Here is a 26,272-nt window from a genome sequence, read left to right on the forward strand (position 1 = left end):
CTGTCAAGACTCAATAGTGGTTTGGTTTCTCCAAATACTTCTCCTCACGCGTGATATTTGAATCCCAACAAGTTTTTTCTCTACAAAACTTCAATCAAACATTAGTCCCATATAGATTTAGCAAATAAGTAATGACAAGAAAACTCTAGAAATTTATTGGAAAATAACTAGAGATTTTCACACCTAGAGCATGCTCCTAAATCAATTGTCAATGCAAGATATATTTACATTAACAAATCTACATGAGCATATGGAAATAAAATAAATCAAAGCATGAACAAAAGAAATTATACCAATAGTGAGGCAATCATCATACTCCAAAGGAACAACAACTCATGAATGAACCCCAAAGTTTTTTATTGCAATTGAGAACAAATGTACATAAGAGTAGAGCTTTCCCAAGCACAATAGCTCGTAACAATGATACATAATGAGAGCCAAAGGCTCATATAAATAGGAAAATGGGAGCAAATCCCAATAACCAATCCATCAAACAAGTGGCACATAATTGTTAATCCCAATGTGAAGACAAACTACATGCGGAGAGATGACTGTTGTAGGTTGCCAACGAACTGTTGTAGATTTCAATCAACAATCTCCTTAAGCTGCTAGCATATTCCCTTTCCTCATTTGCCAATTTTTTTGTGGCTGCCAAGTGTGAAATAAGTGAGGTTCGTGGGGAGAAAACTCCCACAAAATCTGAGGTAAAAATCAGTCAAAATCCTCGTGTGATCTTCTGCTGTCATCTGTTGTGTGTAGGCGTCAAAACTGGCCTTGTGTAACTCCCAAATAGATCTGCGTATTTGGCTTTTTATTGGCTATTAGTGGGAGATAAGTTGGGACAAAATTTGACACAAGTGGTAGATTTGTTCCCCACTAACTTTCTAGTGAACCGGCCATGTGGGACAGTTAGCTCCACTCAAAACAAACTATAAATTTATTGATGGTAAATCTGTGATGGAGACAAGGATGTTCCGACTCGCTGATTTGGTCATTCATGAGCCTCGTTGTTGACTGCTGACTTGGCATTAATCTGAACTCCAATTTGGTTGCCATGTCACTTGTTTGTTCCCCCTTAACTTTCTATGTGCACCACTTTATTTTCAACATGTCAAATTATTAAAATTTAGCTATACGTTGTGCCTGATGATTTCAAGGTGGAACCTTTGACTTGCCACTTGGAACTTTGACTTTGACCAACTCACACAATCCCAGTACCTAGGGCTGTGGAGTACCTCCCAAGCTACAAAACTCAACAGGGATAATATCTACCATTAAATAGTTGGAGAGAAGCCACTGTGGTGATAGTGGTGGCTAATTTTTTGTTGCCGTAAGACCTCGTGATCCAAAATGGATCCAAAAAACCCTCTAAGTCTTCAAAAATAAAAAACTATCGCAAAGGATGAACCTTAAAAAATGGCGGAAAAGATGAACCTTTAAAAATGGCGGAAAACACTATCGGGAGAGAAAAACATGAAGAAAAAGAGAAAACAGAGCCTATCGGAGGTCAAAAGAACGATGCACAGGAGCCGTCGGATCTGGCCGATCAACGGTCCAGATTTGATCGGCATATCGCAATCAGCGGTGGAAGGCGGAGTTAATTGGGCGCGGCCTTATGGAAATCGCGATGGCGGTCAAGCGCGATTAGACGAGGACCGTCGATCAAGCGCGCAGATCCGACGGTCCAGATCTATCCGCACTATATCGCATTGCTTATATGCATGTACAAAGGAACTTAACCGCGGCTCGAGGGATTAGCGATATGCGATTGCAATATTTCAATATTGCATCACAACTGTATAAAGAGATGATGCCAGGAGGCCAGCGACCATGCGATGCGCCGATCGCCGATAAGGCCGATCAGCCGAATTGGCGATCGGAGGTCTCAACGGATATGCGATAGTGATATATAGCCAGACACGAAAGGGTTATGAATGTGATATTATAGTATTTGAAGTTTGATATGGAGCATTTTGTCAGGTTTTTTGTGTATTTGGGGTTTTTCGCTATAAATCCAAATACGAAGAAAACCACAACTAAACGATTTGCGATAACGATTTAAAGGTGGACCCGATGGAGTTTAGGGTGGATTCCATAACATTTCAGGTCTGATAAAAGGCATTTTTATGGATTTTACAGTGTTTTACGCGTATTTCTCTGTGTAAACAGAGAACGACTGTTTTGGGATTTTTAACACGCCAATGGTCCCTTCCGTTACAAGACAGGTGGCCACCATCCCTGAAGACGTTTAACAATGATTGTTTAACGCTTAGAGGGGATTTGAGCAGACAGAGGCCGGGAGCCAGAGAGCCCGAAGGGGAAAACGAACAGACAAACGCCGATTGGCTTAAAAGCCACTGAATGACAGAGACAGGGGCAGGCAGTGCTGAGATAGAGAGAAGACAGAGACAGAGAGCGAGAGGGAGAGTCTGTGTACTCAAAAAGACTTGGGGGATCCAAGTAAAGCCCTGTTGTTTTATTCTTGTTGTGTGGAGACTCAATTTGAGCTCACATTTGTAAAAACTCTGCTCTTGAAGACATAATAGAGAGGTCAACACTGAAAGCTGGACCAGGAGACGTAGTGCAAGAGTTTTGGGTGAACTCCTTGATTATTTGCTGTGTTATGTGTGTATTTGTTATGTTTTTCTAACTGCTTCATTGTCTATATTATTCGCAATCTTTTCGGTCCGTTGCACTAAATAATATAGGCAAATTCTGCACGAGTCTGTAATACCTTAATATTAGTCTAAGATCTCATTTTCAGATCACCTAGGTTGCCTACTAAGGCTTTGCAATAGGCCTGCGGTAATAGTCCTCAAGGAAGTTGAATCCACAAAGTCCCTTTCGCTGTCCTAAGTCCTAGACATCTATGTGGCTCTTGAGGATCTAGCCATTGTATTGGTGGCAAGTTTCATAAATAACATTGTGGACAACTCACATAATCTCTGGGGTTGATTTAGTACAAATCCCAACCTCATGCCCTAAGTGGTGCTTCAATTGGCTAACCACCCCTATCATGGGTTGCCTACACGATTTACAAGGTAGTCTTTGTACCAAAATCGGTACAAAGGCTTCGACATATTGGCAAATCAATACTCAATTTCCAATTTCAAATCTAGGGCAAAAGAAAATGAAAAAATGATCATCAAACATGGATGGAAGAAGATACAGTCTTATAAATTGTTATATTGTCCATGTAAATGATAATAAGGTGCTAGCAATGTGCACTTTGAAAACCTTACATAAATATGAAAAAAACCCTACATAAATCTGAAAAAAACTAGTTAAGATGGTGGATTTTGAAGAAATTCCTGGGATCTGAAAATATGAAAACTGTAGGAAGATAGGAACAAGGTTACTTGGGAGTGGGAGCATGGAGCGACATTTTTGAAAGCTCCCAGTTTGGAAGCAAATTAAGAGCGAATTTTTATATAATATATATTTTTATATATTTTGATGCATATATGTCAACAAAAGCATGTAGAATGATGAATATGATATAAAAAGCCTAAAAAATTGGATTGAACCATATAACATCGATCATCTAGAATTTATAATCTTCATCAACTTTCGTCCACAAGTTAGTAACATACAACATATCGAGTCTCATGATTCATCAATCTTAAAGTTTCAAGCTTTCAAAATTCGATATATAACATTTATCATCATTGATCACTAAACTTGTAACTTGTACATGTAACCTTTACCATTACCAAGTAACCAAACGATAACAAAGAATATCTAAGATGAAATGAAATGTTTCAACTTTCAACTTTCACGAAGTATCATATTCATAATTCATTACCAATGAGTTGTAATTGCCAACTTCAAACATCAAACTTAAATTGTCATATATTGTTTACAAGAAATATCATAATAAATATGAAAGAGCCAACAATTATAAAAACTACTAGAAACTAGAAAAGACAAGTAAATTTATTATCTATTGCTAATGCTTGGATCTCATGCAGCCAACGAGAAATGTCTTATTTCTGAGAAAGCATGTAGAATGATGAATTAGTTATAAAAAGCATAAAAACAAGGATTAAACCATATAACATCAATCATCTAGCAGTTACGATCTTCATCAACCACAGGTCCACAAGTTTCAAGTTTTGATTTATATAGCATGTAAGGGTGCAAATAACCAAAATAGCATCGAGTGCAATCCATATCTGAGCCAAAAATACATCAACAAACAGGGTCTAGATGGCCTCTATCATCCAAAAATATCATGCTACAACAAATACCTACATATCATCAAAATCATTGCCTATCTTGGGATCTTTGTCATTAATATCAGCGTCTAAGCATTAACATAAGATAGAAAAATGTAACATGCCAAGTCAAGATTCTGTTTGAGTGATGGGTACATTTTTAGTAGGGTCATGATAGAGGAGTTTGACAACCAATGTCACTAACATCAAAGTACATAGACGGATTGGTGCTCTTGACGAGTTCCATACCCTAGTACATGACAAAATCCAATAGAAACATTGCAATCCCCCCAATCCTGAAATCCCGAAAAACTGATAAGTTCGCTGGATATTGAGTGAGACCTAAAATTCTACTTTCTCCTTATGAAATCTAATGAGGTCAGAACCACTATCAAACATGCCGAGTCATTTCATGGTAATGTTAAAAATTTAAGTAAAATGAACTTTAAGAATTTAACGTTACCATGAATTGCATATCAATACCAGGGCCATAGGCTTGATAATTAGGCTTCCCCACTCAAAAATTCTTGTTTCTTTGAAAAAAATTTGCATTTGGAACATGTTTGCATAAAAACATTTGCAAAAAAAGCTCGGGAGAAAAATGTTTTTAGGGAGCATGCTCCCAGGGTCGGGGTGGGTTCGAGGGTGGGGGTAGGTGCTCCCCCACAACCTTAGATAGGAATTGATCGTGGCTCCAACAAAAAAATAGTTGATGTGATGAGAACAATGGTTTGGTCCTCCTAAGATTTATTGTTGATGATAGTAAATGCCTTCGCTCTTATTCCCCAACAGCTGCAAAGACAAATAAGAAAAGAAAATCAACACTTTGAGAGGGTCAAAGTTGTACTGGTTATTTTTTCCCATTTTAGCTGATTTTTGTCAAATTCTGTTGATTTTGTTCCCTATTGTTGCCCCTTTTTTCAGAAAATTGTGATGTGCCATTTTTTTCCAAATCTTGTGAATTTTTTCAGGCTGATTTTTTGTTTGAGGTTTGAGGTTACTAAAAATTGCAATTTCACTGTTTTTTTCATCTTGATATTGTGAGGCAAGGCTGTCATGAGCATACAATTCAAATCCTAATTCAGAAATATTTTTTCTATAATGGCTTTAGAAAATATTGATGCCTGATTAGTTTCTAGCTCCAAACTATGTCACACGGTTCAAGTTCCAATTCGAGTTTGACAATGATTAAGTTCGATTTGAATTCGAATTTTCCGATCAAGTTCGAATGAGGTTCCGCATTAGGTTCGACTATACATATTTTTCAATATATATATATATATATATATATATTTATATATATATCTATATATGACAAAATAATAGAAAATTCAAAATCGATCCATAAACACATGAATACAAATTCTTATTAGTAAACATACATGAATAATGTAATCATTCTAACACCTAGTTAAATGTAAACATACACAATAGTAGTTTGCAAAAGAAAATGACATAATTTTCAGCCTTCAAAATTTAAATGAATGTCAAATATTAGTAATCTTTTAAAAAATCACAGAATCAAAACATGATCAAAATTTAAACATACACATCATTGTAGGACATCTTCAAATTTCAAAATTTTAAATATCATCAAAGTCATCAACACATGGAATTCCATCATTTGGCTCATCTAGCGAGTCATCATCAATGCTAATATAATAAGGAAGTCATAAAGACCATTGCCAAATAGTTATAATCTAGCCAAAATATCTTTTGTTTTTCTCAAAATCCAGCCAAAATTTCCTTTGTTTTTGAGAAAAATTGTAGCCTCATTTGACTATAACAGTTATTTTTTATCACAGTTTAATCAACAAGAATAAATTAATATAACATACTATTTATTTATTTATTTATTTATTTATTTATTTTTTCTAGTTAAGACTAACCTAAGTACCCACGGGGGATTTGAACCGGTGACCTATCGCAAGGAGTGCCTTAACAGCGCACCCATTCACCATCAATCCAAAGCCCCGTGGGCTATATAACATACTATTTAATACACATTGATAGATAACTTTCAAATATTTTTTATTAAATTACTTTTAAATTTATTGCGCCTCTCAACCCAATATGGTAGAGATGTTGTACTGTAATGTTTAATATTTTGACTAAGTCAAACATTTTAACTTCATAAAAATAAAAATAAAAATAAAAATAACCCATAATAATAAAAAATAAAAATGGCCAATATAAATTTGTTAATATTAAAATTTAATTATGCGAATAGGGATATTTATTCCTACTATCCAGCTAATAACTATTCATAATTAAGTTAAAATTCTAAAACTCTATTCTACAATAAACATGCCTATTATTATTATAATTAAAAAAATAATATATGAGTTAGACATAAATATTAAAAAAATCATGCAACAAAAATTGTAATTATAGAGAATCAACTCCACTCTACATGGAGATTTTGTCATGGCTTACTCATACCACAAACTCAAAAAATCATAACTCATGTTCATAAAACATATTTTTTAATTAATGAATTTAATTAAAAGGTAGAATGAGATAACAACTCTTAAAATAAATCTATCGCCATAAATATTCTAGAATATTTTATGGAGTTTATATGATAAGCTCTTTAACTACTTCTATAACAAACATATGGGCAATCTAGGTCATAACATTAACTATGACTCTTCTAAGACTCGGACTCCTAACAACACTTTTCAAACACCCCCTTAACATGAAAAAGCACTTTTCATTTTTATTCCCCCTCCCGAATAGAAAACTTCAAGATCAAAGTTTTGTTGCCAGGAGTTAGAGTTAAAGATGTTAACAAAAACTTGGTAATGACTTAGCTACTCCTCTCTTGTCACAGATCTCCATACAGATGTAGTCAGACTCATATAGGCATGATTCCAAAGTTCCCTCGAAATTCCAGAATTCCTTAATTCCATTACATAATCATCCATGTCAAGCAAGCATATACCTTCCCCGCTCTCATGGAGGTTCATTTGTTCACAATAATAACTCATCATTGTGACTTTTTACGCCATCATCCTGTCGAATATTTTTCCTTTTACAAGCAAAAAAGTTAGCGGTAGGCTCTTAGCCTTGTCTCACTGAAACACTTGACCAAATGTGAGACTCAAAACCATACTTTCAGAAGAATTTTTCATATTTTCATAACAAATACATATTGGTTTCAAAATTTAAATTTAGCTCAAGTTCTTCTAGAGCCAGTATTACGTATGTACTAAAACCAACTCAATAAAATACATAATAACTAAACTGCATATATCTTCGGTCATTGTGCTTCTTCTCAAGATTAACCAAGATAATGCTCCGTAACTTACATAAGTCTACAAACACAAGATCTGGGTTTTCTAAAATTTTTCTGCCACAAATCTCGGCTTTGCAAGTCTTCACGCCTACGTTTTAAGGGTATCTATCTAATAGCAACACGGTATACAGCCCCTGGTTTTTCTTCTAAACAGCCAAATAAAACCATCAAGAAAACCGTCGAACCTCAAAAAATTCGTTTAAGTTCGCGTTGAGGTTCGATTAGGTTCGATGAAGTTCGATGAGGTTCGGGTTCGACTTGAGGTTCGAATTTAAGGTTTGGCGAACCTGAACGAACTTCAATTTTTTTTTTCAGGTTCGCCGAATTTCGAACCTAAAGCTTCAGGTTCGCCGAACCCTGTGACATAGGCTCCAAATACATGGAAAAGTAAGAAAGGTTATGAAACTGACCATTGAAATATTACTGAAGCCAGATTTGTAGCCTTCTAAAGGAAATTCGGTAGCTACCCAGTAAGGGACGAGGATATAGCTACATGAAACATGGTTTTATCTCTCACATCATGCCACAGTCCTAACTTTTATAGTGATAGTAATCCACAGGTTGATGATGCTACTCACACTTTTATCCTTTGATGAATGAAACTCTTGTATGTCATTTCAATATGTCAACAAAGTCTTCAAAGTCCTGATTTATGAATCTGTAAAAAATGACTTTTTCCTGATGTTTTCTAGTCCTGGCAACTTTAAGTGAAGTTGAACGTGTTGCTTACCATACTTTCTACTTGCTTTTGATGTTCTTCATTAATTTGTAATTTTATATTGTCTGACTGTTGTTTCAGTACCAGCCTGCCCACTAACATCAGAGGGCAATAGTTTCTGTAGGTTCTATTAATTAATGAAGCATATCTGAAATATATCTTTATTAGTCAAATCAGGGGTCTCCATTTTTCCTTTGTTCAAACTTCTGACCACTTTAGATCTGTACAGTAAATCTGATGCTAACATCCCTAAAGAGTGTGCCTCTTTCCTAACATATGAGAAGTGTACCTACAATTTGAGAGAAGATATTTTGTGAAGATTATTTTCATCTTTATTTTATCCCCTTGATCATTTTAATCTTGATGGCAAATACTAACGTTTTATCCAGTTCCATCTTTCGTTGGCTATATGGTACTATGCTGAGAAACATGATTAAATTTAGAAATTAAGGTACAACAGAAGCAGCATGAGGGTAACCTTGTTCTTTGGTTTGTTAGGGAGGTCGAATGTGGGTAAATCCTCTTTGTTAAATGCTCTCACCAGACAATGGGGTGTTGTCCGAACATCAGACAAACCTGGTTTGACTCAGGTATATACAGTTCAAAAATATGATGGATAAATTGCTAAATTCATTCATGTTAATTTGATTAGGTGTTATTTCCTTCTTTGTGAGTTTAAAAGTTTTAGCTGGAAAAAAAAACACATTGATGGAAGTAACTGTTAATTGCAGACCATTAACTTTTTTAAGCTTGGATCCAAGCTGTGCTTGGTTGATTTACCTGGATATGGCTTTGCATATGCGAAAGAGGAAGTGAAAGAGTCCTGGGAAGAGCTTGTAAGTACTCATATCAGAGTGTTATTGCTTAAAGATGATAATCCGTTGCCATGTTTTGTTTAACACAGGTCTTATTTACTTAGAATTGAACATTCTGTGGAGGCTGCTCCAGGTTTAGCATGATTGTAATTTGGTTATTGAAAGTCAGCATGCAAGTGCACGGATATCTTGCTTAACTCTTTTCTCTAGCATCATGCAGGCAACAATTTTCATACCTTCCTAGTGAAATATCCAATGATCCTTTAAAAGCATCATCATAACCCAGGATTCCTGAGTTGCTATTCCTGTAAGCTTATCCTTGTGGCAATGTTCAGACCTTGGTTTTATAGTAGCATCGTGCTGTTGCTATGTATAGTGAGATAATGTACAGTTTGTTTGCAAGATAGATCATAATGATTAACTGGTTCTTGTGTTTTGTTCCAATTGAAGATGCAAGTATAAGGACATCATTGTAGATTGATGGATGATGTGCAACTGGTCTTCATGTGGAAGCATATCATAACCCGATTACAACTATGCTATCCATGACATAATTGGGCAAGTTATTTCTTGTTCATATTTTAGGTTTGCCCCAAACTGATCACCCTGATGTATTTTGTCTTTTAGCAAATTAGCAAAGGAAATTGTGGACCAAATTGGGCAATGTGAGCCCATTTGACCCCCTATTGGTGAACTCGCACCTTGTAATGTAATATTTTATGAAAAATTTCAAGTCTCCAACTTGCTATGAGTAGTAAAAATAATTATTTAAGGAGTCAAACTAGCTGTTATTTAGCCGTTAAAAAATGTTTTATAAAAGGCTAGCCCTCCCTCTTGTTATAGTGGTTGCTGTCATATGGGATAAGATCCATCTGATAAAAGAGCTTCATTTTTGCAAAGCCTTGTAGAATTTATGGTGTAGATTTGCAACTGCTCATGAAGCTTTAATCAAAATCACAAGACACAAACCTACTCTACTGCTTGGCAGAAGTTAATTCACAATTTAGAACATCAATCACAAACATGCAATGAGAAATAAAACACATGCACACAATATTTTTTTCCGGGGAAAGCAATCTGCTATAAACCCCAATTCCTGCTTGCATTAATATGATGAATAGAGATGTATTACAATTGCTTTGCTCAACTGGGCACAACCTGAATAACCTATCTCTCTGCTTACTGAGACGCTCTGACCCAGACTTAGTCAATTTGTGCCTCTGCTTGAGCCCCTATTTCCTTGCGCAATTCTTGGATAAATTAGGCCCCTATTATTTAGGAATTTCTCCAAAATGGATTGCACAATTTCCAAGGTTGATCATCTGACTGCATGCAATACTAGTACACTCAAGGCTAGTCTACAACTGATGTTACACTGCCTTGGAATCTCCACCGTAGCTGGAGAACTCGAATTCTCTGCATGCACTAGCTATTTTGGGCTGATTGATTAGTTAATTGGATGATCACTGAGTTTGACTGAAGTCCCACTGCACAACTGACCTTCCACTAGTTCCTCCAACAATTGGAACTAGTTTAACTAAAAAAACTTGAGATAACTGGCCTTGTTTGCTACAAATTAGCAATCATATATGCTTAATTGAACTCTAGCTCCTCCAACTCGAATTTACTGATTAAACTGGGTGACAAAAGCCATGTCACACAAGTTAACTGCATCTAAGTTGTTTGCCGATGTGGAAATTCAAATTTTCCCAATTTAATCAAGGCAAAATCAAATTGAGAATTTCTTGCTGCATTTTTCAACAAGGCTTGTTCAACATTTGTATTTCTTTTCTTGATTAATTGTGTTATCATGGCTGTAATCTAATAATCTCTTTAGTAAGTAAAATTGCACGAAGGTGACAAGCTTAACCACTGATGGGCTACATGTCACGTGGAAAGGGAAGACCTGGTTGCAAACCTGTGTTGTTCGCTTGTTTTATAGGTGGATCATTTCAAACAATTGAACCATTTCGAGGTGGAGCTTCAGTTTTTGAGGGAGTTTGTATTCATTTCTCACTCAATCTAAAGACGTGGACAATGCCACAAGAATGGGCCACTCTTTGTTGGGTTAGAAAGTTAGATAGGTTGCTAAGTCAATAGTGGGGGAAAATTCTCTTTAAGGGACTAGACTCACACCCTTGACCAACTACAAGATTGATCTAAAGAGGTACAAGTTTCACATCCTTGCAAAGTGAGGTAATATTGGTACAAGATATAATCCAACATGTTAGATTTTCAGGACCTAACACCCTATATTTAAATTAATTAATAAATTACTAAATAAACACATAACTAGTTTCCTAACAAAAAACTGTTCAACAAAAGAAAATGAATATCTGAATCACATGAATCACTAATAAATTTTTGCCCAACAAATCAGTTCGTTATTAATAAAACTCAAAATCTTCTTTGTTAAACACATACATGGCAGCAACAAAATATTAAAGATAAGCATGAGAGTATATCTATTATTGACAATGATATACATTTATAGTACATTCATATGACCTTTGGTTTCGTATTCCAAGGTCTCTTGGACTTCCTTAGACTATTCAGCTTCCACACCAACCCTTAGAGGATTAGGTGTCCAACATTCCCCCCCTTAATCCGAAGGGTTATGTATGAGTCCAAGAAGAGAGCTGTAATACAAAATGTGCAAAAATGCATGGCAACACTAGGCTGAATGTGCTCTCTGAAATGTTGGTATAAGGGAGGTGGTTTAAGGATGACCACCAACATTGGAATGCTTAGTGCAGTTCCCAAAACTCTTCCAAGTCTGGCATGAAGCTCAGGTCTTCTGCTAGAGGAAGTGCTCCTGATGTTTTGAAGAGGGAAACCTTCAACCATGAAAGGGAGGTCTCACCCTGCATAAAAGGGAGAACCTCAACCTGAAAAGGGAGGTCTCAACCTGTGATGGTTTAAGGATGACCAACAACTCTGGAATGCTTAATGCAATTCCTGGAACTCTTCCAAAACTGGCAAGAAGCTGAAGTCTTCTGCTAGAGGAAGTGTCCCAAATTCTTTGAAGAGGCATCACCAACTGAAGGCATGATCAGGGGCATCTTTGTCTCTGGCTACAACTCTGAATCTGGTATGGCAGGTTGTGGCTCAGGCTCACTTGATGTGGCTTTGAAGCTTGTAGATGACCATCATTTCCCCCCCCTGTCAGATACAAGGTGAGATGATGGAGAAAATTCAACTGCAAGGCTGTTTAATACTCTAGAACAAGTTCTGACATATGACTGGAATATCTTCTTGGCTGTTGAATCCCATTGCCAAGAAGCGATCCATCCAAGATGAATTTTTTTTTCTTGCAGGAGGTTTGTTTCTGAAGCATTTGTTTGAAGAATGACTGGTTTTATCATATGACAGTGCTTACATGGATGAAGATCAAAACAATGATCTTTCATATGGCCAACTCAGTCATAGTGTTGGCATCTGACATTTTGTTGTGATTGTTGTGGAAGAGGAGCAGGAACATGTAAAGATGAACTGTCATGAAGAAACCCAACACTTCGAAATTTGATGGGCTTGGAATAGTCTGGAATATGAAAGGAAACCTCCTTATCATATCCAAGACTTGTTTTGTGCTTGTTGTGGACAAGCTCTTGCCAAGGTCTGATGATGGGCTTGGGAAGTGTAAACTGAACTTCTGCATTTGCATGTAACTTTGCGGCTTTATTGGGCACTAGATTTGAATGAACTGTAAGATTATTGTTTTGTTGTTTATGGGAGTCTGTTTCAATCTTCTGAACAGAAACAGGTTCAGAATGATGACTCCACTGCTGTAATTCTTCCTGCTGTAGTTGAGATTCAAGCTGCAAAAAATCAATCTGTTCTTGTGCATATTGTAGACAAGTCTGAATTTCTGAGAGAGAGCCTTTGCTGATTTGGAATGTGTCATTAGAAGTAGATTGTATTAGAGTTTTCAAGAACTCTAATACTTCACCAATTTGAGTCATTTTCTCCAATGTCAAACTTACACTTTAAAATTTGTTCACAAGTATGAACCAATGTCACTGCAAGGTATTCTCTTTAGCCCCAAAAAATAAAATTTTTTGGGCACCCAAAATCTTCCAGGTAACAGAAAACATTCATCTATCAAATAGCTAATAAAGCTTTATACTAATGGAATGGAATGTAATGATTTTTTTTAATGTAATGGAATGTTAAAAAAAAATAATGGACTCAACCCAAATTTTGTGAATTCAATTCCGTTTTCACAAATAATGACCATGAAGAAAATATTCCTGGAAAATATGTGCAAATGCTTCGACAGGCATATTACAGAAACTCAAGGCATATACTGCCAATGAATACTCTCATGTTGAATGAGCAGCTCCAACACAAAATAGAGATTATTTGATCATGTGTTTCTGTTCCAATTCACTGTCAAGTACTAAGCCTCTTCCATAGGCAATCATTCACAAGCTACATAATCATATGTATACCACTCCAGTAAAAATAAAGTGATACACATCTGCCTTGGTAAAAGAGGTTAAACAACTATTTCGCCTCTCTGCTACAGCTCTCCAACAGTCATCCCAAAACCAAACTTGTAATCTTTCTTCCAATGATCAATTTCTGCAGAAAGAACAAAATTCACTCCCATATTCAATCTTTCTTCAAGATAAGCAACAACACAACATTCGTATCAATCCTTCCCCTCAGGTGGTAATTAATATGGATCAAGCTGATGAGAAGTTTCGTTTTACTTGTATCATGCAGAGAGAAAGTATTGAAGCAGGAATCTTGAACTTCAATGCTCCAAACAGTGAATTAAATGCAGAACCTGATGAAGATGCAAATGTGCTACAACCAAATCCAGGTGGTTTATTACCAAAGGATTGGAAGACAATGTAGCCGAAAAAGGATTTGCAGCAGATGCTTGACCAAAGGCAGTTGTTTGACCAAGGGTAGGTGTTGTTTGACAAAAAGAAGGTGTTGTTTGACCAAAGGGATTAGACTCTCCCAACTGGGAAAAGATACCACCTCCTGCAGGTTGTTGGCTTGCCAGATTTGGGCCACCTTTGTCTCCCAATTGGTAATCCTCCCATCTTAATTCTTCATGACTTTTATCCTTGTATTGTTGCATAGTAGATATGGAAATAAGTTTCCCCGATACCTGACCACCTATAGTCTCTGCCTCATTTGTACTTGTATACGGTGCCACTCTACTACCTCCGCGCTGTCCACCAAAGGTAGTTTGTCCAAATCCCGGGTTGCCAAATGTTGGAGTTGTTGACTGAGCTCCAAAAGCCGAACTTTGACCAAAAGGAGATGGAGTGCTTCCTAATGTGGTGCTGCTCCCAAATGCTGGAGTAGATGTTGCAGCAAATGCTGGAGCTGATTGACCAAAAGCTGTAGTGCTTCCAAAACCAAAGGAAGGAGTACTGGAAGCCCCAAAGGTAGGTGTAGTTGTTGACCCGAATGCAGGGGTTGTGGTACCAAATGCAGGCGTTGAAGTAGATCCAAATGCAGGTGTGCTTGTTGAACCAAAAGCAGGTTGACTGCTTGCACCAAAAAGTTGACTCCCAAAAGATGGCTGCGCCTGTCCAAAAGTGCTTCCAAGAGGACTTGATTGAGCAGGACTTGGTGATCCAAATCCTCCAAATGCAGGCTGTTGTCCAAATGTAGATGTTCCACCAAATGGAGTAGATGTCGTATAACCGAATGCAGGTGTCGAAGTTGCACCAAAAGTTGGTGTTGAAGAGGTGCCAAAAGTTGTATGAATAGAGTTATATGAGTGCGGGGTTGTATGTATGACTAGGGATTAGAAGCGATGTCGCAACAGAGAGCAACGACGGGTTATACCACAACACAGTCAACACAATGTTAGGTTCACCACAACGTATACCATATGCAACGAAATACCATTCAATGCACCGCAACACAATAATACTGCACTGATACTACATATCAAACACAGTTATGCCATACCACATATCAAACAGTCATGCCATTCGCACATCAATCTAATCAGGATTTTACATGTATGGAGGAGGTAGAAACTACACCATAACACCTTCAGGCAGCATCTTCAGGAGCAACGTTTATGTAAAGCAGAGGAAACTCCGGGCAGTAGGGCAGAGCAACGCTTATATGACTGGAGGACCAAGAATGGCGGAAGCTGGTGAAGTTGAGACCTTTGCCTTCCAGGTTGAGATCAACCAACTTTTGAGTCTTATTATCAACACTTTTTTTACAGCAACAAGGAAATTTTTCTTAGAGAGCTCATCAGCAATTCCTCAGATGCTTTGGACAAGATCTGGTTTGAGAGTCTCACGGACAAGAGTAAGCAGTCTTTTAGAAGCTAACACTTCCCTCTGAGCCAATCCACCTTCAACAACGCACCAGAGTCAGGGGATGGCCATCTCCTTTGATCGCCATTGAATGGGAAAAGATCAAGAATCCCTCGAAGGTCTATTACAGGGCTCGATATAAGGCATAGGAGAGTGATAATACCCCAGCGGTGTTGGTAAAACACAAGCGACAATTTGGCAAAAACCCAAGGATACAAAAAGCATGAATTTCTTTGTATTCAGAAGAGGAATATTTTCAAACACGACAAAATATGGAATCAAAGAAATTCCTGGACCACAGAGAACAAAATAAAGCTAGAAAGAACGCAGTTCAGTACAATAAAGTTGCTGCAAACCTATGCCAATCGTAGAGGCATATTTGAACTTGAATTACAAGGATTCATGTGTTACAGGAATTTCTCTAGCTGGGTACAGTGCAGACCAAAAGACAGTATTCGTGATTTCCACAGACAGATGCGTTTCTGCAAGACGGTGTAATTGTGCAGGGAATGTTTCTTAGAGCTCCTACAGAACTGGGCAGAGATGGCAGCTAGAATTTAGCTGAAAACATATTCATGAAATGCAAAACTGACATGCACAAAGATGCCACAAAACAAGTGGCTCAAATTGGAGCAGGGCAGGAGTACGCCCGCTCTGATACCATGTTAAACACATACATGGCAGCAACAGAATATTAAAGATAAGCATGAGAGTATATCTATTATTGACAATGATATACATTTATAGTACATTCATATGACCTTTGGTTTCGTATTCCAAGGTCTCTTGGACTTCCTTAGACTATTCAGCTTCCACAGCAACCCTTAGAGGATTAGGTGTCCAACATACTTGGGCTCCCGTCCTAGGATAATGGCCCAACCGAGAAACTACAAATGGTAGTTTTCCGGATCTAATCTAGCATGCTCTCTCTTCCGGATCTAGATATCTAGCCTCTCTGCACTCCCTCAGAACCAACACATGCTCACTGAGATATTTCTCTCAATCTTGTTTTGCTGTTGTGTGTCTTCTCCTCTCGTCAACCTTGCTTTATAACTTTACATTGATCTAAATCCCTAACCCTAACCCTAATCTCAAAGTGATTGACGACCGAGATTAGATCTCTCTTAACTTGAGATCAATGGCTAAGATTAAAACTTATTCACCAAAGTAAATTACTTTACATTTCCTAAGTTTTATAACTCAATAAGTCAACATATTAATATGTGTTTTTTCCTAAGTTAGACTTAGGTTAATGTAAAATTAGCAACTTGCTCAACCTAACCTAGAGCAAGTGTTATAAGGAGATGTGGGCAAATTTTGCATGCCTAGCCACAACCCCTGTGCATAAGTACCTACCCGAGCTCCTAACTTCAACACAACAACCACTTCTTTTTTATAAAACTCCAAAACTTTTATTTTTAGCATTAGATTATAATGGTTTGCTGGCTGATTTTTCATTGATTTCATCATATTAGCAAACTTTACCTTGGACAACTTGATTTAAATGCTATATCTAAATCAAGGATGGATACACTATTTCATTAATCACATATTACACTTGTATCTAGTGAAATTGTTTAAGAAATCTAGTTCTCTATTAGTTGTAGCATATAAGATCTACACCACAATCAAAAATTTTGAACACTTTACAAGTAAATTATCCTCAAGAAATCTTTCTAGTAACTCTGTTTTGCTTATAATTGTCTAGTTTATTGTTTAGAGTTGATTTTATTCAATTTCTAGCCACACTTAAAGAATACTTTTAGATTTGGAATTTTCTGGGCACTTTGCCCGAGTGGGTTTCATCCCATCTCCATAAAAAGCAATTTGCAGCTTGCTGGAAATTGTTTTTTCAGCTATTACATGTTGAGGAGAGGCCTAAGAAGCCTCATCTTATATGGTTCAACTACCTTCCCTGTTGAAAAATCAGGAGACTTGTGGATTATAGATGATTTTCCTTAACTTGATAATTACTTGTGATGTTAATTGGCCTTTTATTACTTCTCTTGTTCTTGTTCATCAAGCAATTACCAAAACAATGAAGATCACAAAGAGACAAAGTGCACAAGAAATAGGCTCCAAGCCAAGGAAAGACCTGCCAAGGAGAAAACTTAGAAAGAAAGCTTCTCTTCTTATGAATCTTTTTACAATGAGACTTCCAAGACCCAAAGTCCAATGCCCAAAATCATCCCAAGCACCAAGTCAGCCCCCCAATGAGATCTCTCCAAGGAAGCTTCAACACTTCAACGTTTTGCAGCTTCGCTCTAGAATTTCGGCCCTGTAGCTTCACTTTAGAATTTTGGCCTTGCAATTTCAGCCTCTTGCAACTCGTAGCTTCACACGTGTGGATAGAAAAAGTGATAAACCTAAGAAACTTCGACTTCTTGTTCTTTCCTTTGTCCTTCCATCGCTTTCTCCTCCTTTGCTATTGTAGATCGAACTTGTGATTGGTTGGTGCTACAAATGAGTCGAGCTCCTTCTATTTATAGCCTTATTGAAGCGTCGAATAACCCTCCTTTAGGCTGGCTTCACCTTGATTGGGGCCGACTTGGTCTTGGAGGAATAAATGGATTTTCTTGGCTCAAAATAAATATTTTTCTTTGTTACAAAGAGTCCAAATGGGACTATAATACATGACATAAATTCTTCTTTGTCCTAGAAAGACCTAGAAGCACGAGGAACACACTTTTGACCTAGACTTGAGCATAAAACCCATGCTTCGAATAAAATAATATCCTTTCCTTTATTTTTCTTTCTTTATGCAACATAAGATGTCATGTTTACAAAAGGTCATTATGAATACCGATCCTAGTTACAATTTCCAACACTCCCTCTTAACTAGGGCGGTATTCATAATCCCATCTTGAAGTAAAAGGAATCTCAATCTTGAAGCGTTCCCATAAAAAGAGTCAGATTGATAAGCTATCTGTCAAGATCTATATCATAGCCAAAACTGTCATTGAAGGCCTTAACTAGAGAAGCTCATCTTCATTCGAGAGCATTATGGTGGGAGGCTTCACATGAGCTGCCACACTACCTCTAAGGCACATACCCCATTTGGATGTTCACCCGGTATGTCCTTTTAGGACTATTCTTATCATGGATTTCCTATCTCAAATCCTCAAAGAATATCGGTCCTCTTCGAATACTCTTATCTTGGATGCCCTACCTCATCCTCAAAGAGTATCGGTCTACAAATTCTTTCTTGGATTCTACAATCCATAAGAAGTTCCAATCTCAGATGCTTATCCAATCCTCCTTACTCCATTCTTTCCTTATGGCCTTCACTAAGATTTACGACTGTTAGTCCTGGTCTAGTGCATGACACATAAAGATAAGAACTATTGAACATCACTCCCTCTCAACTAGGGAAGAGATGTCTACCAAACCAAGCTTGTCTCTGAAATACTCAAGCTTCTTGTTTGATAACGCTTTACTCAAAATATCTGTTAGCTGTTCATTTATAGGTTGTTGGAATTTCTAAGTCTAACCCGTTAGAAACCATTCATGTACTTTTCTGATTTATTTCTGCCTATTTGTTTTGATTAATTAACAAGTTATTTACCAAGTAAATACTGGAAATAAATACAAGTACATGCTCAACACATTATAGATCACCAACTGAAAGAAACAAAACAAACACACAAGTGACATCGTTGTTTTTGGACCAATGTACCCAGAAAAACCCAATGCGGGAAAATCGGTGCATCTATCTGAGGGTTTTATTATTATGTAGTTTCTGAATACAATCTGGGTGCCAAAATCGGCTCACCCAACAGAGAATAATCTTAGCAGTAGTACCTCTCTACTCGGAAGCAAATATTCTCGCTGAAACTTCGAATAAACACACTGACAGCTCCCAACTCCAATCTGCCCTACGAAAACCCCAGTGTCAACCCCTAGGGATTGCATCAGCCCTTTCTGGCCCAGCGTCTGCCCAACGTCACCCTAGCTCGCCCTGCGTTAGCCTCTGGAGGCACTGCGTCAGCCCTTAGAGCCTCTGCGTCACCCACGCTGGCTCTCTGAGGCATTGCGCAACTCCTGGCTGGCTCTGCGTGAGCCTTGGCTGGCTCCGCGTGAACCTTTGGCTGGATCTGCGTCCCTCTCTCCCGACTTCTTCGCTGATCCTCCAGGTACTATCTCTGCCTCTCTGCTTCTGTATTCACTGCCCCTCAGCTGCAACTCTGATCACTCTTTTGACTTCCTCAGCAAACCCTGCTCCAAAAAATCGAAATCTTGATCAACTCGGTGTGTTCTCCAAGTGACCCTCAAGCCTCCTCTTATACTTTTCGCGTTGACAAATCAACAGCTGAGATTAAGTCCCTAATCAACGGCTAAGATTAATTGTGGCTTGATCCATGACTTTTGGACCATTCTAACACAATTTTATATTAATACACATTAATATTTTATTTTCCCTAAGTTTAGACTTAGGGACTCCCTTAAAAATATTAATTATTTTAATATCTCCCAAACTGTTTAGAATCTGCCCAAACCATTTCTAGGTATTGGAGATCTCATGTGCTTTAGCTTCTCTGTTATGAAACCACCTCACAAAAAGATAGAAAAGATAGTTGAACGCCTTAGAATTCAACCTCTTCGAGGGGTCAACCTCCTTTACATTACACAAATGAATAATTCTTCAATGATTCAAATGACAAAACCTCCTTTCTATATATAGGAGTCAAAGGGGTCACAATATAACCAAGCCGACCTAACAATAATAATATAAAGGCACAAAAATAACAATAAAGAGATTTTATGGGGCACAGTAATAACAGTATGGGGACAATAGGGGCACAACAATATTAATAAGGGATACAACTACAATATTAATGGGGGCATCATTAGTATTATAGGGACCTAACATGCCCCTTTCCTTCAAAAAAGTGTTGTCCTCAATGCTTGAGTAGTTTTGGATGCTTCTGTATAAAATTCTCATCCTCCCATGTGGAATCTTTAGCGGATAAGTTCTTCCACTTGATGAGATACTCTGAAATGGATCGATTTCGTAGTTGTCGAGTTCTTGTTTCTATGACTGCTTCTGGTTCCAATATAATTTTTCCTTCCTTGTTAAGTTCTGGCAATATTGTTTGAACTGGGAGCTTGTCGCCTATAACCTTCTTTAAACATGAAACATGGAAAACTGGGTGCAGTAGAGAAGCGGTAGGAAGCTCCAATTTGTATGCCATAGTACCAGTCTTTTGCAACACCTTGTACGGACCATAATACTTTGGTGACAATTTGTTATCCTTCTTAGCTTGTTTGAGGGACATTTGTTTATATGGTTGTAGCCATAGGAATACCCAATCACCTATTTCAAAACTTCTTTCACTACGATGTTGATCTGCCTGTTGTTTCATTCTATTCTGCGCAAAAATGAGGTTATCCTTTAAGAGTTGGAGAACTTGTTGTTGATGCTCGATGTGATGTTCCACTGCTTGAACCTTAGAATTTTCTCTTAAATATGATGTGATGGATGGTGGCTGATATCCATAAAGTGCCATAAATGGGGCCATTTTTGTTGCAGTATGGAAGGAAGTGTTATACCACCATTCAGCCAGAGGCAACCATTTGACCCATTGTGTCCGTTTATCAGATACAAAGCAACGAAGATATCCTTCCAAACATTTGTTTACTATCTCCATTTGCCCATTAAATTGCGGATGATAAGATGAGCTATGAGCTAACTGAGTACCATGACATGAAAATAATTTTGTCCAAAAATTTCCTGTAAAAATGGGATCTCTGTCACTTACAACAATCTTTGGGTTTCCATGTAGCTTTTGAATTGTTTCCATAAATGCCGTAGAAACTGTACTGGCTTTAAATGGATGTGATAATGCACAAAAGTGTGCATACTTGGTAAGTCTGTCAACTACCACCATGATGACACTCTTTCCCTCAGACTTGGGTAAACTTGTGATAAAATCCATTGAAACCTCCTCCCAACGTTGGCTTGGAATGGATAAAGGTTGTAATAGACCTGGTGTTTTAATTGTTTCAGCTTTATTTTGTTGGCATACCAAACATTCCGCCACAAACTTTTGAATATCCAATTTAAGGCCATCCCAAAAGAATTCCTTCCTAAACTTGTGGTAAGTTTTTAAAAATCCTGAGTGCCCTCCTAAGGGAGAAGCGTGCAATTCCAGAAAAATCTTTTGTTTGAGTTGGGAATTCTTACAGAGGTATAAGTGATCTTTGTACCATAACGAATCATTTTTCCAGCTAAATGTATCAAATGTACTGGAATCTTGTTGTAACTTTTGAATAAGTTCCCACACTTCTTCTTCATTCTTCCATTCCTCCCTTGTTTCATTTATCCAATCTGGTTGGATAATAGAAATGTTGCACAACAATGCTTCCACATCCTCATCCTTTCTTGAGAGTGCATCTGCCACAACATTTTGCTTCTCTTTTTTGTATATGATTTCAAAGTCATCACCCAACATCTTTGTGACCCATTTTTGTTGTTCTTCAGAGGATAATCTTTGTTCTAAAAAGTATTTAAGGCTATCATGATCCGTTTTTACCTTGAAGTGTCTTCCCATTAGGTAGGGTCACCATTTCTTAAGTGCATGTAGTATTGCCAACATTTCCTTCTCATAAATAGCTTTGTGTAAATATTTTCCCTTGATTGGACGACTTTTGAAAGCAATGGGTCTTTCATCTTGCATTAAAATAACACCAATTCCATTTCCAGACGCATCACATTCCACAATAAAGGTTTTTGTGAAGTCTGGTGTAGCTAAGACCGGTGCTTGGCACATTGCCTATTTAAGATATTCGAAGGCATTTGTTGCTTCTGGAGTTCATGAAAATGCATCTTTCTTCAACAATGTTGTTAGAGGTGCTGCTATTTTCCCATAATTCTTAACAAACTTGCGATAATACCCTGTCAACCCGAGAAATCCTCGCAAATGCTTTATGGATGTGGGGATTTTCCATTCCTTAATGGCTTTAATTTTGCTAGGGTCTACCTTAACTCCTTCATGAGATACAATATGACTTAGATATTCCACCTCTTGTACTCCAAAGAAACATTTGGATCTTTTTGCATATAATTGTTTCTCCTCCAATAGTTGTAGCACCATGTCAACATGTTCAACATGATCCTTCCAAGACTTGCTGTAGATTAGTATATCATCTAAAAATACTAACACATATTTTCTAAGGAAGGGTTTGAAAATGGAATTCATCAAACCTTGAAATGTAGAAGGTGCATTGGTAAGGCCAAAAGGCATGACCAAAAACTCATAGTGACCCTCATGAGTTCTAAATGCTGTTTTCGGAATGTCTTGAGTCTTCATTCTGATTTGATGATATCCTGAACGAAGATCTAACTTGGTGAAGTAAATTGATCCATGCAATTCATCCAATAATTCATCAATGACAGGAATGGGAAACTTATCTTTAATAGTGAGCTTGTTGAGCTCCCTATAATCCGGACACATGCGCCATGATCCATCCTTCTTGTGCACCAATACTACTGGAGCAGAGAAAGAACTTTGGCTAGGTTGAATTATACCAGCCTCAAGCATTTCTACAACCATACGTTCAATTTCACTCTTTTGGGCATAGGGATATCTGTACGGCCTGATGTTTGGAGGAACACTTCCTGGAATCAAATGAATAGCATGATCATGATCACGAATAGGTGGGAGACCTTTGGGAGTCTCAAATACCTTGGAATGATTGTCCAAGTCTTTTTGGAGATCTGGAGAAATAGATGATTTCGATGTGGAAACATCTAGCGAACATAATTGTGCAATTACACCTCGTTGTTTCTTTTTTAGAAGCTTTGTCATACCGTTAGAGCTTATTATCTTTCCCGGTTTCCTTGCAATACCCCTTAATTCAACTTCCTTTCCTTTTGCATAAAATTTCATGAAAAGTTCTTGGAAGTTAAAAGCTATTGTACCCAAGGATTGTAGCCATTGGACTCCTAGTACAACATCAACACCTCCCATTGGAATGGAAAGCATTGGGCTTTTCAATACATATTCTCCCATGGATAGCTTGATATTATGGCACTTTCCAGAGCAATTTATTGTTCCTCCATTTGCAACTGTCACTTGACACTCTAGTGCTGGATATAGGAAGCAATTCAATTCTTTTGCTATTTTACAATGAATAAAATTATGGGTACTCCCTGAATCAATCAACACTATTACCTTTTTCTTCTTGATTTGTCCTTCTATCTTGATGGTTTGAGGAGTGGTAATTCCAGCCAATGCATTACAAGATATGATCAGATTCATTTCTTCTTTATCTAGGCTTTGTTCCTGGAGTATATCCTCTTCTTTTGACCTTTCTTGCTCCTTTTCTTCTTCCTCTTCACAATCTATGTAGAATAATTTCTTCTCAGCACACTTATGACTTTTAGTGTATTTGCTATCACAACTATAACAAAGCCCTTTCGCTCTTTTTTCTTCCAATTGTTGTGGTGTCAACCTTATAGGTTGTGGAAGGCTAGGGGCAACAACACTTCCATCTTTATAGTTGTGAGTGGTATGCTTCCTGGTTGCCATAATTTTGCTTTCCATTTTTCTTGCTAACCTGAATGCCTTCTCTAATGAATCAGGTTCCCAAAGGCGAACATCATGTTGGATATTATTCTTTAAAGTCCCTATGAACACATCAATCTTATGCTCCTCTGGAATATTTTTTACTCTTATGTTCAATTTTTGGAACTCCTCAATGTGCTCCATTATTGAACCCTTCTGTTTGAGACTTATCAATTGGCTAAAAAAAGTGTTGCTTTTTGTATCCTCATAATGTGCTGTCAATTCTTCCTTAAAAATTGCCCAAGTGATAATTTGTTTACGAGAGCAAAGCCATTGATACGATACAAACTGATTTGGTTCCAAATATAAAGTTGCCATACATACCTTTTGTGTGTTTTGCACATTATTGAGATCGAAAAATTGCTCCATCTGTAATATCCATGTTGCGGGATCCTTGCCATCAAACTTCCTCATATCGATTTTTGGAATATGGTGTGTCTTCGATCCAACATTAGAGTCTATGGAATCATGATTAACATTTTTTTTGTTCTCATCATGAGTTTCCTTTACTACCCTTTCACCATTAGTGACCATTTCTTGTAGCAACTTATTTAATTTTATCTTCAATTCTTCCATCTTGTCATCCATGCCATCCATTTTAGCGTCCATGCCATTCATCTTAGCTTCTATGCATTTCTTTAAACCATCCATCTTAGCTTCTACAACTTTTTGTGCAAGTGACACTTGTTGCACTTGGTCTCGTAATTTTGATATATCATGTTGCATTTCTTCCTCTTCTTCATGAGTCATGCTAGAGCTTTCAGGTTGCTTACTAGGTGTTTGCATTTTCTTTCCTCGGGGCATCAATTACCGATAATAATGCTTTACTATGCCCTTTGAATTCCTTCAAACTATTTTTTCAAACCAAGCTTATGCAAAAATTAAAAAAAAACTACACACCTTTTTTCACTCTATAAGAGCTTGATATTGAATTTGATGTATCTCTGTAATTTCGGATCATCCAGTTCTGAAATTGCGACCTGTAGTAGCCCTCTGCGTCCTCTTTCCAATGCCACCAGTCTGATCCAAATTGGATTCTCCAAGGAAGAATTATGCACAATCTCCCAAGATGACCTGATTATAGACCTTTCTAGAAGAGCGAACTTGTATGAAGTGCCATGTGTCATTGGTTCGACCTTTGGGTTTGAACAATATGTACAAGAAACTACAGTCCGCCCTCTTTCTGTACCTTCTACAAAATTCCAATCCGATGCTCAGAGAGAAAGTTATGACGATTTTCCCCAGGTCACCTGTTTGGAATGTAATTCAGGAGTCTGCAAATAGACCAACTTCCTCAGATCATATCTTCGCTAATATAGCGCGAAAAGCTCTGAAATTCGGACCCAAGGTTCAGAGAAATTTCGTCTCAAATGGGGTTTTTTTTTTTGCTTCTGAAACGTCGCAGAAAAAAAGTTATAGCGAAAATGCCACGATGACCTATTTGGAGCAGCGAAACCCTAGAATCCAAAGCTCTGATACCAAACGTTATGAAACAGCTCACAAAAAGGTAGAAAAGATAGTTGAACGCCTTAGAATTCAGCCTCTTCGAGGGGGCAACCTCCTTTACATTACACAAATGAATAATTCTTCGATGATTCAAATGACAAACCTCCTTTCTATATATAGCAGTCTTAGGGGTCACAATATAACCAAGCCGACCTAACAATAATAATATAAAGGCACAAAAATAACAATAGAGAGATTCTATGGGGCACAATAATAACAATGTGGGGACAATAGAGGCACAACAATATTAATAAGGGATACAACTACAATATTAATGGGGGCATCACTAGTATTATAGGGACCTAACACTCTCCACCAATTTTCGTGGCTAGAGCACATCCAATGCTACCCCAAATCAACAGTCTCTCTTAGCGAGAACTATGCTCTAGTAATACTCCTCACTGAGCATCACTCTGATCATCCGGCATAGGTCCCTGTGCTGATGCTAGGCCTGCTGCCCAACATTCTCTACACTGCTGCATCATGTACTGCTACTCATGGCCCTACCATTGCCACTGCTCCATCTATACGGTAACTCCCTCTGCATCTGTGCTACTGCCCATGGCCCTACCACTACCATTGTTGCATCTGCACTGCAACCCCTCTCATCATGCTGCCCATTGCACTGCCACTGTTAACTGATGCACTGCAACTCAGTTACTGAGAAGTAAGTAACTGATCTCCCAACTTTGACATCTCTGTCAGGCTAGAGACACCCTCGATGCTGAAACTCCCTCTGTCACTGACAAGTGCTCCCTCTCTGACCTCTGCGTTGCTGCCACAAATCTGTGCATCTTGCACTGCTGCCTCACGCTATCCTAGGACTCCTGCACTATAGCTTCCTCTCTC

The 26,272-nt window shown here is 37.7% G+C and overlaps 1 protein-coding gene across 2 annotated transcripts in view; it reads left to right on the forward strand.

Annotated features, from left to right (window-relative positions):
• Nucleotides 1-26,272, forward strand: part of LOC149138578 (P-loop containing nucleoside triphosphate hydrolases superfamily protein) — a 295,440-nt gene that overhangs the window by 216,333 nt on the left and 52,835 nt on the right. For both annotated transcript variants that reach the window (XM_089448493.1, XM_089448494.1), the window contains exons 6-7: nucleotides 8,732-8,823; nucleotides 8,965-9,069. In XM_089448493.1, the coding sequence (XP_089304619.1) occupies nucleotides 8,732-8,823; nucleotides 8,965-9,069 (197 nt within the window). The remainder of the gene's footprint in view (nucleotides 1-8,731; nucleotides 8,824-8,964; nucleotides 9,070-26,272) is intronic.

Source organism: Pinus tabuliformis, chromosome X, assembly GCF_031772625.1.
Source record: "Pinus tabuliformis cultivar Carrire ecotype Pingquan chromosome X, CPIR1, whole genome shotgun sequence".
NCBI lineage: Eukaryota > Viridiplantae > Streptophyta > Pinopsida > Pinales > Pinaceae > Pinus > Pinus tabuliformis.